The following is a 12,399-nucleotide window of genomic DNA, read 5'->3' on the forward strand; positions in this document are numbered from 1 at the left end:
AGCAGCACTACTTCCTGAATTAGACAACTCTACTCTCGCGATGTTAGCCATAACGTCATTCCATGATGGCTGAAGATCCTGGCGGGGTAATTTTCAATATCTCTCTCATTCTTTTTTCTTTTTCTGAATCCCAGCTTGCCATAGAGCCATGGCTGGATTCACAGCCACGTTAAGCGTCCACAGAACATTAGTGTCGACATGCCCAAGAAAGGGAACCGAAAACGGCTGAAATTTCGGGCTGGGGACGTTTGCTCGGAATCAGGTCGGTCGAGTTTGTGTTCACTTTTCCATTAGCCAACAAGCTAGCTGTTCCCCTGGTTCATAAAGAAATTATGGCGTGACAGCTTCAGTACGTTCTAAAACCATCAATTAATTATATTAATAATATAAAATACCATATCTCTTCCATACCGCCCTAGGTTTCAAATAGCTCGCAGGTTAAATATAAGCCAGAGGTCTTGTGCATGTTCTCTTTAAGATAAGTGCTGCATGACCATGCACTTCTTTCCCCACTTCAGTGACTGTGGCTGATTACGCTGATGCCGATCCGGCCGTTGTGAAGTCTGGTAGGGTGAAAAAGGCTGTTGCAAATGCAGTTGAAAAAGAAGGTAATTCAACAATGACTGCTGCACACAATTTCTAAAGGGTTTTGTGTCTGAACTGATTAGCTTGAGCGCTTTACCTTTCAGTCAAATTATTATGTGGCCTGGAAGCATCTCAGGGTACTGTAGAAGAGGTTCTTTCCTCTGCTGGGACCGTCAAAATAGATGGTTTGGACAGCAGTGATGACCTAGACGCAGAAGAAGATGGCGACAGTGACACTAAAGTGATCCACAAGAAGAAGAACAAGAGGAGAAAGGGTATGATATGGCAGCGTTGATGAAGAAAAAAGTGACAAGCAGCTTTGTTTTAAATAAATACAATTTGTGTCCTTCTAGAGAGCAGTGAGAGCAGTGACGGACAGGAGTATCCAGTGGACATCTGGCTTGTGCTTTCTTCTTATATTCGACCAGAAGACGTTTGCAGATTCTCACTAATCTGTAGAAATGCATGGACGGTCACATGCACTGCAGTTTTTTGGACCAGGCTATACAGAAGGTGAGTTTAATTTTACCCCATCAATTTTATATCACGCATTCGCTTTTTAAAGTGTCTGATTGTTATTGAGGTTGGCCCAAAAAGTGTTTCCAAAATAGTGGTTGCATTGCGGTTCAAGTATAACATACTTGATATGTATTTTTTTTTACTCCCTCCCATCATTTCTCCCATTCAAAGGCATTACAGGAACGATGTTGACCTGCCGTTTCGTCTGCAGCCTGATTGCATTGACAGGATGTGCAGTCTCAGGGCCCGTGTGATTCGCTCCCTTTTCCATTTGTACGAGCCGTTCAGCTCACGTGTCTCCAAAATTCCAACCATGCCAGAATCTACACCCACAACTTTGCTCAATTCCAAGGTAAACTACTCTGTCACCTTGCTCTCAGACACGATTAAGACTTTTTTTCCTACAGATGTTTCAGTTTCTGTTTATAGTTCAACTGGATATTTTTTGTGCTCAATCTCTTATAATGGCAATCATCAACAATATTGTTTTGTGAGTTGTTGGTTCGACTGTGGAAGCAAAGAACAATCATAATAATAATAATACATTTTATTTATAAGCGCCTTTCAAAATACCCAAGGACACTTTACAATCAAAAGAGCAATAAAACCACAGATAAAATTATAAAAATGTGTTCGGGGTGATCAGCGGCAGCCAGACAACGCCAGCGTTCACTCAACCCGGACAAGGCTTGGCATGGACAGTATCTTGTTAAAGTGAATGTCTGACTTTTTCTTCTGCAGTGTTTATTGTTCTGGATAAAAAAGGTGACTGGGACTCGACCAGAAGGATTGTGGGAGTTCAACTTCAAGTTTTTAAAGCAGGTAGTTGTCTTTTTCCAAAACAGCTACTACACTGATGCTTAACAGTTTACCTAATCATCATTTTTGCTCCTGAGCAGGGAAACACGAAGAACGGACATGCAAAGTCCTTGCGGATGCCCCAACAGTATGAAGAGGTCCACACAAATTCGGACTCTGACTGTTACATGCTTCAAGTGTCAACGTTCAACTTCATCTTCACCCCCGTGGTCATGGGCATGACGCTTACCCTGGTTGGTCTGATAATCTCTCCGTTTTTACACTTACTGTAAGATTTCGATTTTGCAGTTGCCATTTGAACATGGGAAGAACATGACATTTATCTTGATCATTTATTATGATTTCTTTGATGGTCATTGCTCTCTGTGCTGTCGTTGTAGTTCACCATCAACGTCAGCACGGACATGCGCCATCACCGCGTTCGTCTCGTGTTCCAGGACTCACCGATCCAAAGAGGGAAGAAAAGAGGCGATCATGGCGGCACACAGGTTGTGCTGGATCCTGTGCACAGTGTGAGGCTTGTGGACTGGTGGCATCCGCAGTACCCTTTGTCCCAGTAAACATAAATGGCTCGCTCTAACTGCGACTACTGCAGAGCGTCACACCCAGAATCCTCACCGTTTGCTTGCTGCTCGGCCAAGAGAAATTTGTTCCAACCTCCTGACTTACACGGACTGAGCATTTATCGGTCGATAAAGATGGCCTTCCCAAAACTCACTTCAAATCGATCACTGCTGGGTCGTGCAGAAAGTCACAAAAGATAACGTGAGAGGGATACAAAGTCCTCCCTCCGCTGCCTGCTTTCGCCAGTTTTTTTTAAATAAATAATCATAATACATGGCCACTTGATGACCGCTTCAGGAAATTCTGTTATGTTAATGCATGCACAAAATGTTTTTTAAACCATAAAAACCGTCCCCATCCACATCCTCATAGTAATAACCGTATTTTGATTTAATCAGATAATTTAATCATAAACTCCTAATGTATTGTGTGATAAGTGGACAGTGAGAACATTTACATCGCTGTTTATCTATTCATGTTTCTTCGCTTTTCACACACAGAAAAAAAACAAATTTGACTTTGTGTGAATTGAATCCCTTCCTTCCACCACTGTAATAACTGCCCTTGTGTTAAGCGTATTGAATGTCAAATCATACATGGCTCTGCTGTACTTGATCATAATGTGCAGTGGAGGGAAGACGCTACCTCAGAAAAGGATTCAATCTGAATTGTTTAGCAGCTTTAATAAAACGTGGCATCTCTTCATCTGTTAATGTGCTGTGAAGACTCATAGAGACAAACATTTGGTAGATGCCAGTTGAGTGTTTTAGTTGGGGATCAACTATTTACTCGAACATTAATTGTCTTGAAATGAATAAAAAAAGAAAATGACCCTTTGAATGCCATACTGACTGTAGTTTGTTTGAAACAGTACACTTCCCTCATGTGGTGACACGTGGTATTGTGATCACATCTGATTTCCCTGATAATTTCATTTCATTTATTTATTCATTTCAGCCAGCGGTCAACATAAACAAAACAACCAAAACACAAAAAGAAAAGAACATTTTCCAGTTCCCAGCAGCCAGACACACCTAATGGTTATCAGTATGGTATGTGCTTTACCCAACAATTGTTACACCATGGTCTGCTGAATTTAAAAACATATTTGTAAGTAGTACATATAACACACTACTTGTACACTACTTGAAAAGCTTGGGACTCTTTAGAAATGTCCAATGTTTTGAAATAACAGTATATACGGTACCAGGACATAATTAGAACTATCAATCCACCAAAGTCAATAAGTTCATACATGTGTGCATGCATGTATGTATAGAGATTATAGCATACAATACATGTGTGCATGCATGTATGTATAGAGATTATACACATAGAGAGGGCCATTAGGGGAGAAATATACAGTGGATATATGAATACACACACATATTTCAACTCACGAAATTGTCAAGGTGACCTGACCCCAAACTTTCTCACAATGGTGTACCGTATACCATTACAAATTTCTGACCACTAAACAAAGACCTTTTATTAACCAATTCAAGCTGATATAAGTCATCCAGTAATGTCAGGATCCTACAGTCCATTGTTCTAAAACCTGTGTGGGAACCTTAGTCCTACCAGGGCCCATATCAGTTTTTAGAAAGACGGATGGAACAGTCTTGATTATATAACATTGGCAGCGCCTAAAATTGCAGCTATAAATAAACAAAGTTGCCTCTTTGCTTTTGGTCTTGTTGGATGACCTGTTCCCTCCTTCCGTTGACAATTCTCACGTCACTGTCTAATTATAGTCCCGGCTGCTTGCGCGTGAGAACTACATTACCCACAAGCCCGCGCGAGCCCGATGCCAGTGGTGACGGTACAGGTGACAGTCGACGCGCCGAGAGGCCGCCACGGCTAGACTGGCAAAACATTGCACGCTGCGTAGCGACATGTGCTAGTGGCGAAAGACGTAATCTTTTTTGGGGCGTTTACTTGATCAAACTCAGCACTTTTTTTTTTCAGTGCTAGAGGTTGTTGCTGGTTCCTCCCTGGGGAGTGCACCAGAGAAGTTGTCGCCAAGCTACTCTTAACTGCGTTCTGTCTGACCTTCAGAGCTGGTAAGCGTGACGTTTCAACAAAACTTCACTTTTAAAACAACGCCGGCGTAAATCAGGCAAAGCGTATTTCAACTTTGAATGGATTATTTTATTAATGTATGTATTTATTTGTGTGTGTGTGTGTGTGTGTGTGTGTGTGTGTGTGTGTGCGGGCGGGGGGGGGGTTACGTTTGTATTTAAAACATGTTATTTGTGCTTATAAAAGGCAGATACGTTCAAGAACTTTAAGATGCTTTGCAGTCTCATACATTTCAGATCAGTCAAACGAATTAAAATGGTGTTTTTAATTTTTAAATGTGTCATAATAGTCTGTTATTGTAAGCTTCTTATTGAAAACGTTGAGAGGCTCTTTGATTCAGCTCTCGATCGAGATTTTGTCATTTGAAAATGCACGACTTGTTCCTTTTCTCACTGAGCGTCAGCCGCTTGCCATTTCTCAGCTGAAGCCAGGCCAGTATCAGTAACAACACCTCAGCCCCAGGCTGTGTTGCTATGTATAAGCTGTGACTACATAAGTTATATTGCCTGCTCAAATACTTTGGCTTACAGTTAATTGCACACTGCCAACATAATTTGTTGAAGGTACCACAAAGTATGTATTCTCTTTGCTCTCAGGCTTAAATCATTCAACCATTGGTTTACTATTAGTGGGGATATAATTTGTCATACCGGTTGGTATCACTGTTACAAAAAAATGAGTAAAAAATGTGATACAAGGAATATGATTTTTAAAAAAGCAGTCCAGTAATAAGGATAGTTAATGTGATGCATTCCCATAGTATTTCTTGGTGGTCTAACTTTACCCCCTTTCGACAACTCCTCATTACCCCCACCCCACTTGATTCAAAAGTACCGGTATCCATATTGTGCTGTTGTTCATCATGTTTAATAATCCAATCTTTTCAAAATACCACCTGTCCCCGTCACTCTTTGCTTCATGGGTGGTCTCTCTTCTTTTGTGGGAACATGCAATTAGACCTGCTCAAAAGTGAATGCAAATTAGGTACTTAATGTAATTTCTCAAATAGTCATCTTTGCTGTAATAGACAACATGCCTTAATTAATGTGCCGGTGTTGTCCACTTAATTAAACAAACTAGAGATGTCACAGTTAACCAATTAATCAATTAAGGGTGGCAATGGATTTTGGAGCCCCCAAAAAAAGTCTTATTGCGTCTGATTGTCCTTGCTCTGCATCTCTGTGGTGCCTTGTTGAGGGCAACAGGTCAAATAGGTCACTGCCAGGGTGAGAGCTGTCCTGATGCTTTTTGCTCGGCTGAGGCAGCGTAAGGCCGACGCTCTGCTTTACTGCCTAGACTTAAATAGTAGGAAAGTAGCATCTTCTAACATTTGTACAAATGAGCTGCTCTCAATTATACTCTCTCCCTTCAAATAAACACCTGGGACTACTACTAATCGAGCAAATCTGTTACCGTATGAGGATTTGAGCTTTTAATTTCTTTGAGTGTTTTTGTATTGCCAATCTGGTCATACTGAAAAGTGTTCCGAATACAGTGGTGCCTTGAGATATGAGTTACTTCTTTTTAAAATGAGCTTTTCAAAATACGAGGCGCCATTCAGCCATCTTTGTGCTTTGACTTCTAAGTGCAAATTTAAGCGTTGTACATAGTGGCAATGAACTCAATTCAACCCACTTCACAATAAGCAGCACTTTGACAAATATTTGAACAACTCATTAAAAAAAAGAGGCTTCAAGCCGTTTAATGCCACACCCAGTTGAAGTGTCAAACTAACTATGAAACAAATTACACAATTTGTATAAAATTACCACATAGCTTTGACATGTGAAAGCCCACTTAGTTTAATGCTAACAAACAATGCTAAAGGCCATTGACATGCTAACCTTTAGCGTTGACACCGGAGTCACGTTTTTAGGAGCATCGGATACATGTAGACAGACAATACAAGAATATTCACAGGTGTATCTTTTTAATCTGCTGCAACACAAATGTCTATTATTACAGCCTCCCGGTAGCCAAGGCAAGCACACCAGAAGGAGCAGCACAATGAATTAGAATGCAGCATGAAATCATGTTGCCCCAACGATTGAACTTTTCAAAATTCTCTTTGATTACCAAAATACAATATCATAGAGTGCCATTGTTTATTTAAAAACATGACCACAAAACTGATTTGTTGTTGGGGCGGCTGGAAAGTATTAATCGAAGTTTCCATTATTTTCAATGGAGAAAGATAATTTGAAAAGTGTTCATGGAACAATTGAAACTCAAATCTCAGAGCACCGCTGTACTTATTTACTATTATTCTGAAGAAATTGCGTTTCAGCAACATAAATCTGGTCGTCAGTCTAATTCTTTAATTTGCAAGTTATTTGTCAAACGCCATTTAAGATTCCTCGATGATGACATCAAACCCTTTGCGGCCTCTTAAAATTTGGACTAGATTTTCTCACTCCCTCTCGCTTCCAAAACCTCTGCAGCTCACAAACTGAGACAGATGTAGACGGACGTTGCAAAGTACGCACAGTGAGAGGAGTCAGGGGTAGGTAAACAAACTCACTCAACAGTGTGGTCACTGTCAGCCAGGTGTGAGGTTGATTCGTATATTGAGCAGCTATAAAAGCACCACATTACTTTCATCGAATTCTCACTGCGTTCTGTGGCCCGGTATCGGTCTGCAAGGCACTTGGTCCACCCCACTGTACTGTATCATTGTCACGCATTGGTTCACATTGTGACCCATGTAAAGAGTGTACAAACTCGGGCAAGCGTGTGTGCAATCCATGTTGAAAAGTGTGCGAGTGGTCCTATTTCAGCCTCATTGGGCTTGTGTTTGCCTATACGTGTTGGTGATGGGGCTAATTTTCCTCAAGTAAACAGAAGCGTCCGTGCAAACACACAGAAGCCAGCTTGGTCCGATGTACTCCAGTGTGAAAGCGCACTAGGTGTGTGTAAATACAACTTCAGCAGCCATATGGATAGGGGCTGGTTTTTGTTTTTTTGTTTTGTTTTTGTTTTTTTTGCTTCGTGACTGGGCCAGGAAGCGCCTGCGTGATTTACTGGATTTTACTTAAAGAAGAGAGATTTAAAAAAAAAAAAAAAAAAGCACACAGAAAATGTCACGTAACGGTGCTTCTTAGAAACCAGTGGAATGACAGCTTGGCATGTGATATTTGATGACCCATGATCTAGAAGAGGTGAGTGTGGGTGGGATATTTTGGGGCATGTGCTGAATGTGTGACTCCACTTCCCCATCTGTGCTCATTTCTACTGTCTCATATCCTCTTTTGACTTGCAGACTGTAGCCTCTCTTACACAACCAGTTGTTTTTTTTTGTTTTGTTTTTTGAGAGAGAGAGAGACAAAAACACAAAAGCGGTTGGCCTGGTTTTTGGATGAACCGCAAGGGTCGTCTGTGATTTGTGTTTGGGGCTGTCTTCCATTGAATAAAAGGACCAGAACAACTTTTGGAGAACTGTACTTCTACTTACACTGAACATTATTATCTCTAAATTCCATATATGCTACCTTACCACTGCGTGTTTCCTCAAACAAGTATAGGGGGGGGGGGTAACAATCCCCCTGTTATTTTAGACCACAGGTGTTTGTGTTTCAGACTAACAGTGGCAAAACATTCAAAGAAAGTCTCTCCTTGACAGCATTCAGCAGAATCAGCTCTTTTAAAACGGTCTACCGATGATTCATGGGTATGTGTCGCTCGGTCAGGAAATATATGGATTTCACTCAGACGCCCCAGACTAAGCCAAGCAATTTCCACCCTATCGATTGAGATGACAACACAAAGGAAATATTCATCGGAAGCCATCACTTGCGACACATTTCCGAAAACACCCCGTATTGATGTCATAATTAGAATGACCATCACCTTTGGTCTATTACCAAAAAGCTGATAAAACCATTTCTGGAAACGGTGATCATGGATCACCTGTTAGTAATTCTCAAAACAGTAACGACGTGAATGAATAATTCAGTGATTTAAAAATGCTTCCCGTCAACTGCAGAAACACCCATGCTTGCAAAGCTTTGGAATCTGTGATTAGCACAGCCACATTATTCCAAGTTATTTGTTTCTCAATGGTTCAAGGGGGCTTCCACTGTCTTTCTATTAAATGGCTATTAGCGCGCACCGCATTTAGCAACAAAGCAGCCCGGAGTGACTGGCATTAATTTCGTGTGACCCTTATCTGGCAACTGAGCTCATAAATACCTCCCATTCCATTTCGCTGCGCATGGTGACTTTCAGCCATGCAGAGAGAAATGCTGCAGGGCGGCTTCGCAGGTTCTTGGACGTGGTCTCTTTCTGACGCAAGCTCATTTCTAGTTCTCCATTTGTTTACATTGCGTTAATAATGGACACTAAATATGTTCTGAAGGGAAGAATATTTTTGGGCTATAAACATCAAGAGGTTTGGCCACTTTCTTGTGACTTGAATTGACCCTTTTTCGCTATGTTCTTGTTTGTGCTGTAACCGCCAATTAATTTAGAGTTTATATATATATATATAATTTTTTTTAAATATCACAACAGTTAATCCATCAATAAATCCTGATGGTGTAAGTGAAATTGCCCAGGGTAAGAATTGAAGAAACCCATTTCAACTGTACAGTGGTACCTCTACATACGAACATCTCGTCATACGAAAATTTCAAGTTACAAAACGCCTCAGCAGGAAAATATTGCCTCTAGTTACGAAAGAAATTTCAAAATACGAAAGGTAAAAATACAGTATGGGTTGCTCCTCACAGCTCCAAGTTTCCTGAACGCAACATACTTATAGCTATTCTGCCATTGGCTATTCCCGAGCATCATCCTGGCATCCCATTGGCTAAGATGAACCTCTATCATATACGTCACTGTGTGTGGATAGATAGATATTTGTCTATGCAGCTTCCTCGTCATTTGCCCCTCAGGCCAGTCCGATAGTTTTACGTAAATGTGAACCACCCAGTTGGGCGATCGCTCACTATGCTGACGTTTGCCTTGGACATTTTCGAAGGATTTTTAAAAGCCGACAAAAACAGACGTCCTTGTATCAGTTCTTTACAAAACGCCAGGTAAAAACCACTTCTGAGAGAGAGAACGTGAACTAAAAAGGGCAAAAAAAAACCCGATGAGGATGCACAGTTAAAAGTTAAATGACCATCATTGTTATTCTTTATTCTTTGTTTTTTTACATTATGCACAACTCTCTTTTATTGTGCAATAATCTAATTTGTAACATGTATTTGTGACATATTTTGATGCATTTTTATGCTTTAGAAAACATTTGTCTGAATTTTGGGGAGCTTGGAACGGATTAGGGCATTTACATGGAAAATTCATCTCTACTTACAACATTTTCTAGTTAAGAAATTTCTTCCGGAACCGATTAATTTTGTAAGTCGAGGTACCACTGTATTTGAGCCTCATAGGTGTCCATTTCCTAAATAGACTTCAGACTTTACGTTTTGCCCAGTCTGTCTTGCAAAACAGATCTAGCTGAGGTATCTTTCCACAGATTCTCACTTGGATTGAGGTCTGTACTATGACTTGGCCATTCTCAGGCCTGACATGCTCCTTTTTGAACCATTCAATTGATTGATTGATTGATTTTGCTTTATGTTTACGACCGTTGTCTTGTTGGAAAAGTAAACTTCCGTGTGACGGACCCATTGTCAAAAGCGTACACGACTGTCTTGGTTCGTGATGATTTCTCTCCTTCCACTTTGTTTTTAAGATTGGCTGGTCTTGACAGGAATGCAGGTTTCCCAGCCAATAAACCGAGGGCCTGGAGGGGTCCTGCCCCTCGACCGAAATAGCCCTGTAAATACACTGCAAGCACTATGAGAACTGGAGCTTGCCCAGCTGATGAATGCTTTGTGTACAAACAAGGCATGTTTGTCAGTCGTGTACTGCTGAACCATGCAGGCCTATAAATGTTGGTCTTTGTTGTGATAGGCTCCAACCTCTCGTAGAGGGGCACTTTGATACCGATGCTTGTGTGCATTCATCGAAAGAAATACTGTGGGCAGGTTGCATGCAGTTTTCTTGAAAGCATTTCTCAACGTGACTCTCAGCCAGACATCTTTTGTGGAAGTTTTGTGAGGACAGATGACGGTTTGTTTTTTAAAACTCGTTTTCATCAAATTGAACCAAATTGTATTTCGTTTTTCTTTTTTCATTGAATTTTTCTTGATATGAAGTCAAGTGTTCCTTTGTCCCTGCCCAAGTTAACACAAAGATGATTCCTTCGGGGCAAAATGCTGTCATTCGATTCAGAGTGGCTGACGGCTACAATCGAATCAATTAGAGTCACTTCAAAATGAATCTTTCACCATCAAACGTGGTCTGTTCTTCATGTAAGTCACTGCAATAGACAAATGCAGTTTTCTTCAAAATAATAACACAGAAACAAATGCTTATACTGAACACAAAACGGAAATGTCATAACTTAAAAATATGTGCACCGCTTGGATTTTATAAGTGGTTCAGCCTCGTTTGGCATAACCTCAAGCAAACGTAATGGCAGAATACAGATCAGAGGAATGTTGGACCATGACTCCGCTTTCATTATTCCTTGGTGGTCAGGTGTCAATCGCCCTCTAGTGGTCATGCTGCAGCATCTCAATCGGGTTGAGGTGCATTTTCTTCTGTTGAAGACATTCATTTGTTGGTTTACTTTTGCCTTCTGGTTATTGTCGTGTTCATTGCCCATCCTGTGTCAAGCTTCAGTTGGTTGTTGTGCTTTTGTTGTGCTTTTTTTTTTTTTTCCCCTCCGTAAGTAGCATTGCGTGTTCATTACAAACAACTCAAGTTCGGGATCATCTGCCCACACTGTTCATTGCTTGCCGGTAGCATCCATGGTGTCCTCCAAGACATCCATTTGTTTAATGTTTGAGCTAATTTGTTGTCGTCAACAGAGATGTCCGCATGGGCCAGGTATTCCTGGAAGTCTTTAGCTGACTTTTTGGATTCTTATTCGCCTCATTGAAAATTCTGTTAATGTGCTCGTGCAGTGCTCTTTACAGGACGGCCGCAGCTAGGAGACATTGCATTTGTTGACGGTTTGTCTTAACCCGGACTGATGTACGTCAAGGCTTTTGGAGACCTTTTCTGTGACCTTTCCAGCTTGATGAAAGGTAACAAGTTTTAATTTTAGGCATTGTGGGAGCTCTTTTGTGTGTGCCACGGTCCCCTCGGAGCAATGCTTCTTTGGATTTGCAAACTCAAAACTGGTGCGGGTGTTTTAAACTACACCTCCTGTCTTGTCACATTGACTGGACCCTACATAATCTATTCTGATCCACCAAATACTTGCACCACTATATTAATCAAAACAGTAATTTTACAGCCATGTGATACGCACAGATTGACGTAAACATCATGTGATTTATCAGGAAGGAGTTCAACCATTTATTTAGCTCGGTAGGTTGTGATTTGTTTTTACATGTTCATTAAAGCAACAGCTTGATAAAAACAAGTTTGAAGTAGTTTTAAAGCAGTTGCAGATAAATTCTGTCCGGAAGCCATTTTGATGTGTGGAAACGTTGACATCGCTCTGCATTTACGAATGCCGAGCGTGCGTAGATTGGACGCGGCCTAACTATTGTGATTGAATCGTGTCTGTTCGGATTAGCAAAAGGAATATATCACGCCTGTGAACCCGAATGAAATTCATTGCGGATTTGGCCATTTTATTCCTATTGTTTATATGGAGCATTTTCATTCCATTTTGTCATTCAATTTTTATGCAAATCAGAATGCAAGGCTCCATGCAAGCCCGACATCTGTATGTCTGTCATATCACAGATTTGTTGTTCATGTCCAAAAATTCAGACTGAACTCTGAAACGTCCAGGGAGTGTCATTC

At 40.9% G+C, this 12,399-nt stretch overlaps 2 protein-coding genes across 6 annotated transcripts in view; both read left to right on the forward strand.

Annotated features, from left to right (window-relative positions):
- The window catches only part of tmem183a (transmembrane protein 183A), a 20,011-nt gene continuing 7,612 nt past the window's right edge, over positions 1-12,399 (forward strand). Inside the window, exons 1-8 of one of the 3 annotated variants that reach the window (XM_019881106.1) lie at positions 12-262; positions 519-608; positions 690-860; positions 948-1,098; positions 1,276-1,456; positions 1,846-1,926; positions 2,004-2,156; positions 2,304-3,332. In XM_019881106.1, the coding sequence (XP_019736665.1) occupies positions 199-262; positions 519-608; positions 690-860; positions 948-1,098; positions 1,276-1,456; positions 1,846-1,926; positions 2,004-2,156; positions 2,304-2,483 (1,071 nt within the window). In that variant the 5' untranslated portion in view covers positions 12-198 and the 3' untranslated portion in view covers positions 2,484-3,332. Of the gene's footprint in view, positions 263-518; positions 609-689; positions 861-938; positions 1,099-1,275; positions 1,457-1,845; positions 1,927-2,003; positions 2,227-2,303; positions 3,333-12,399 lie in introns of those variants that run through there. The other 2 variants (XM_019881105.1, XM_019881107.1) reach the window with 2 other exon arrangements.
- tfeb (transcription factor EB) overlaps positions 4,297-12,399 on the forward strand; it is a 24,090-nt gene continuing 15,987 nt past the window's right edge. For 2 of the 3 annotated variants that reach the window (XM_019881100.1, XM_019881101.1), the window contains exon 1: positions 4,297-4,550. The gene's annotated coding sequence lies outside the window, so the exon portion shown is untranslated. The remainder of the gene's footprint in view (positions 4,551-12,399) is intronic. The other variant, XM_019881104.1, reaches the window with a different exon arrangement.

Source organism: Hippocampus comes, unplaced genomic scaffold, assembly GCF_001891065.2.
Source record: "Hippocampus comes isolate QL1 unplaced genomic scaffold, H_comes_QL1_v1.1 scaffold68, whole genome shotgun sequence".
Lineage (NCBI taxonomy): Eukaryota > Metazoa > Chordata > Actinopteri > Syngnathiformes > Syngnathidae > Hippocampus > Hippocampus comes.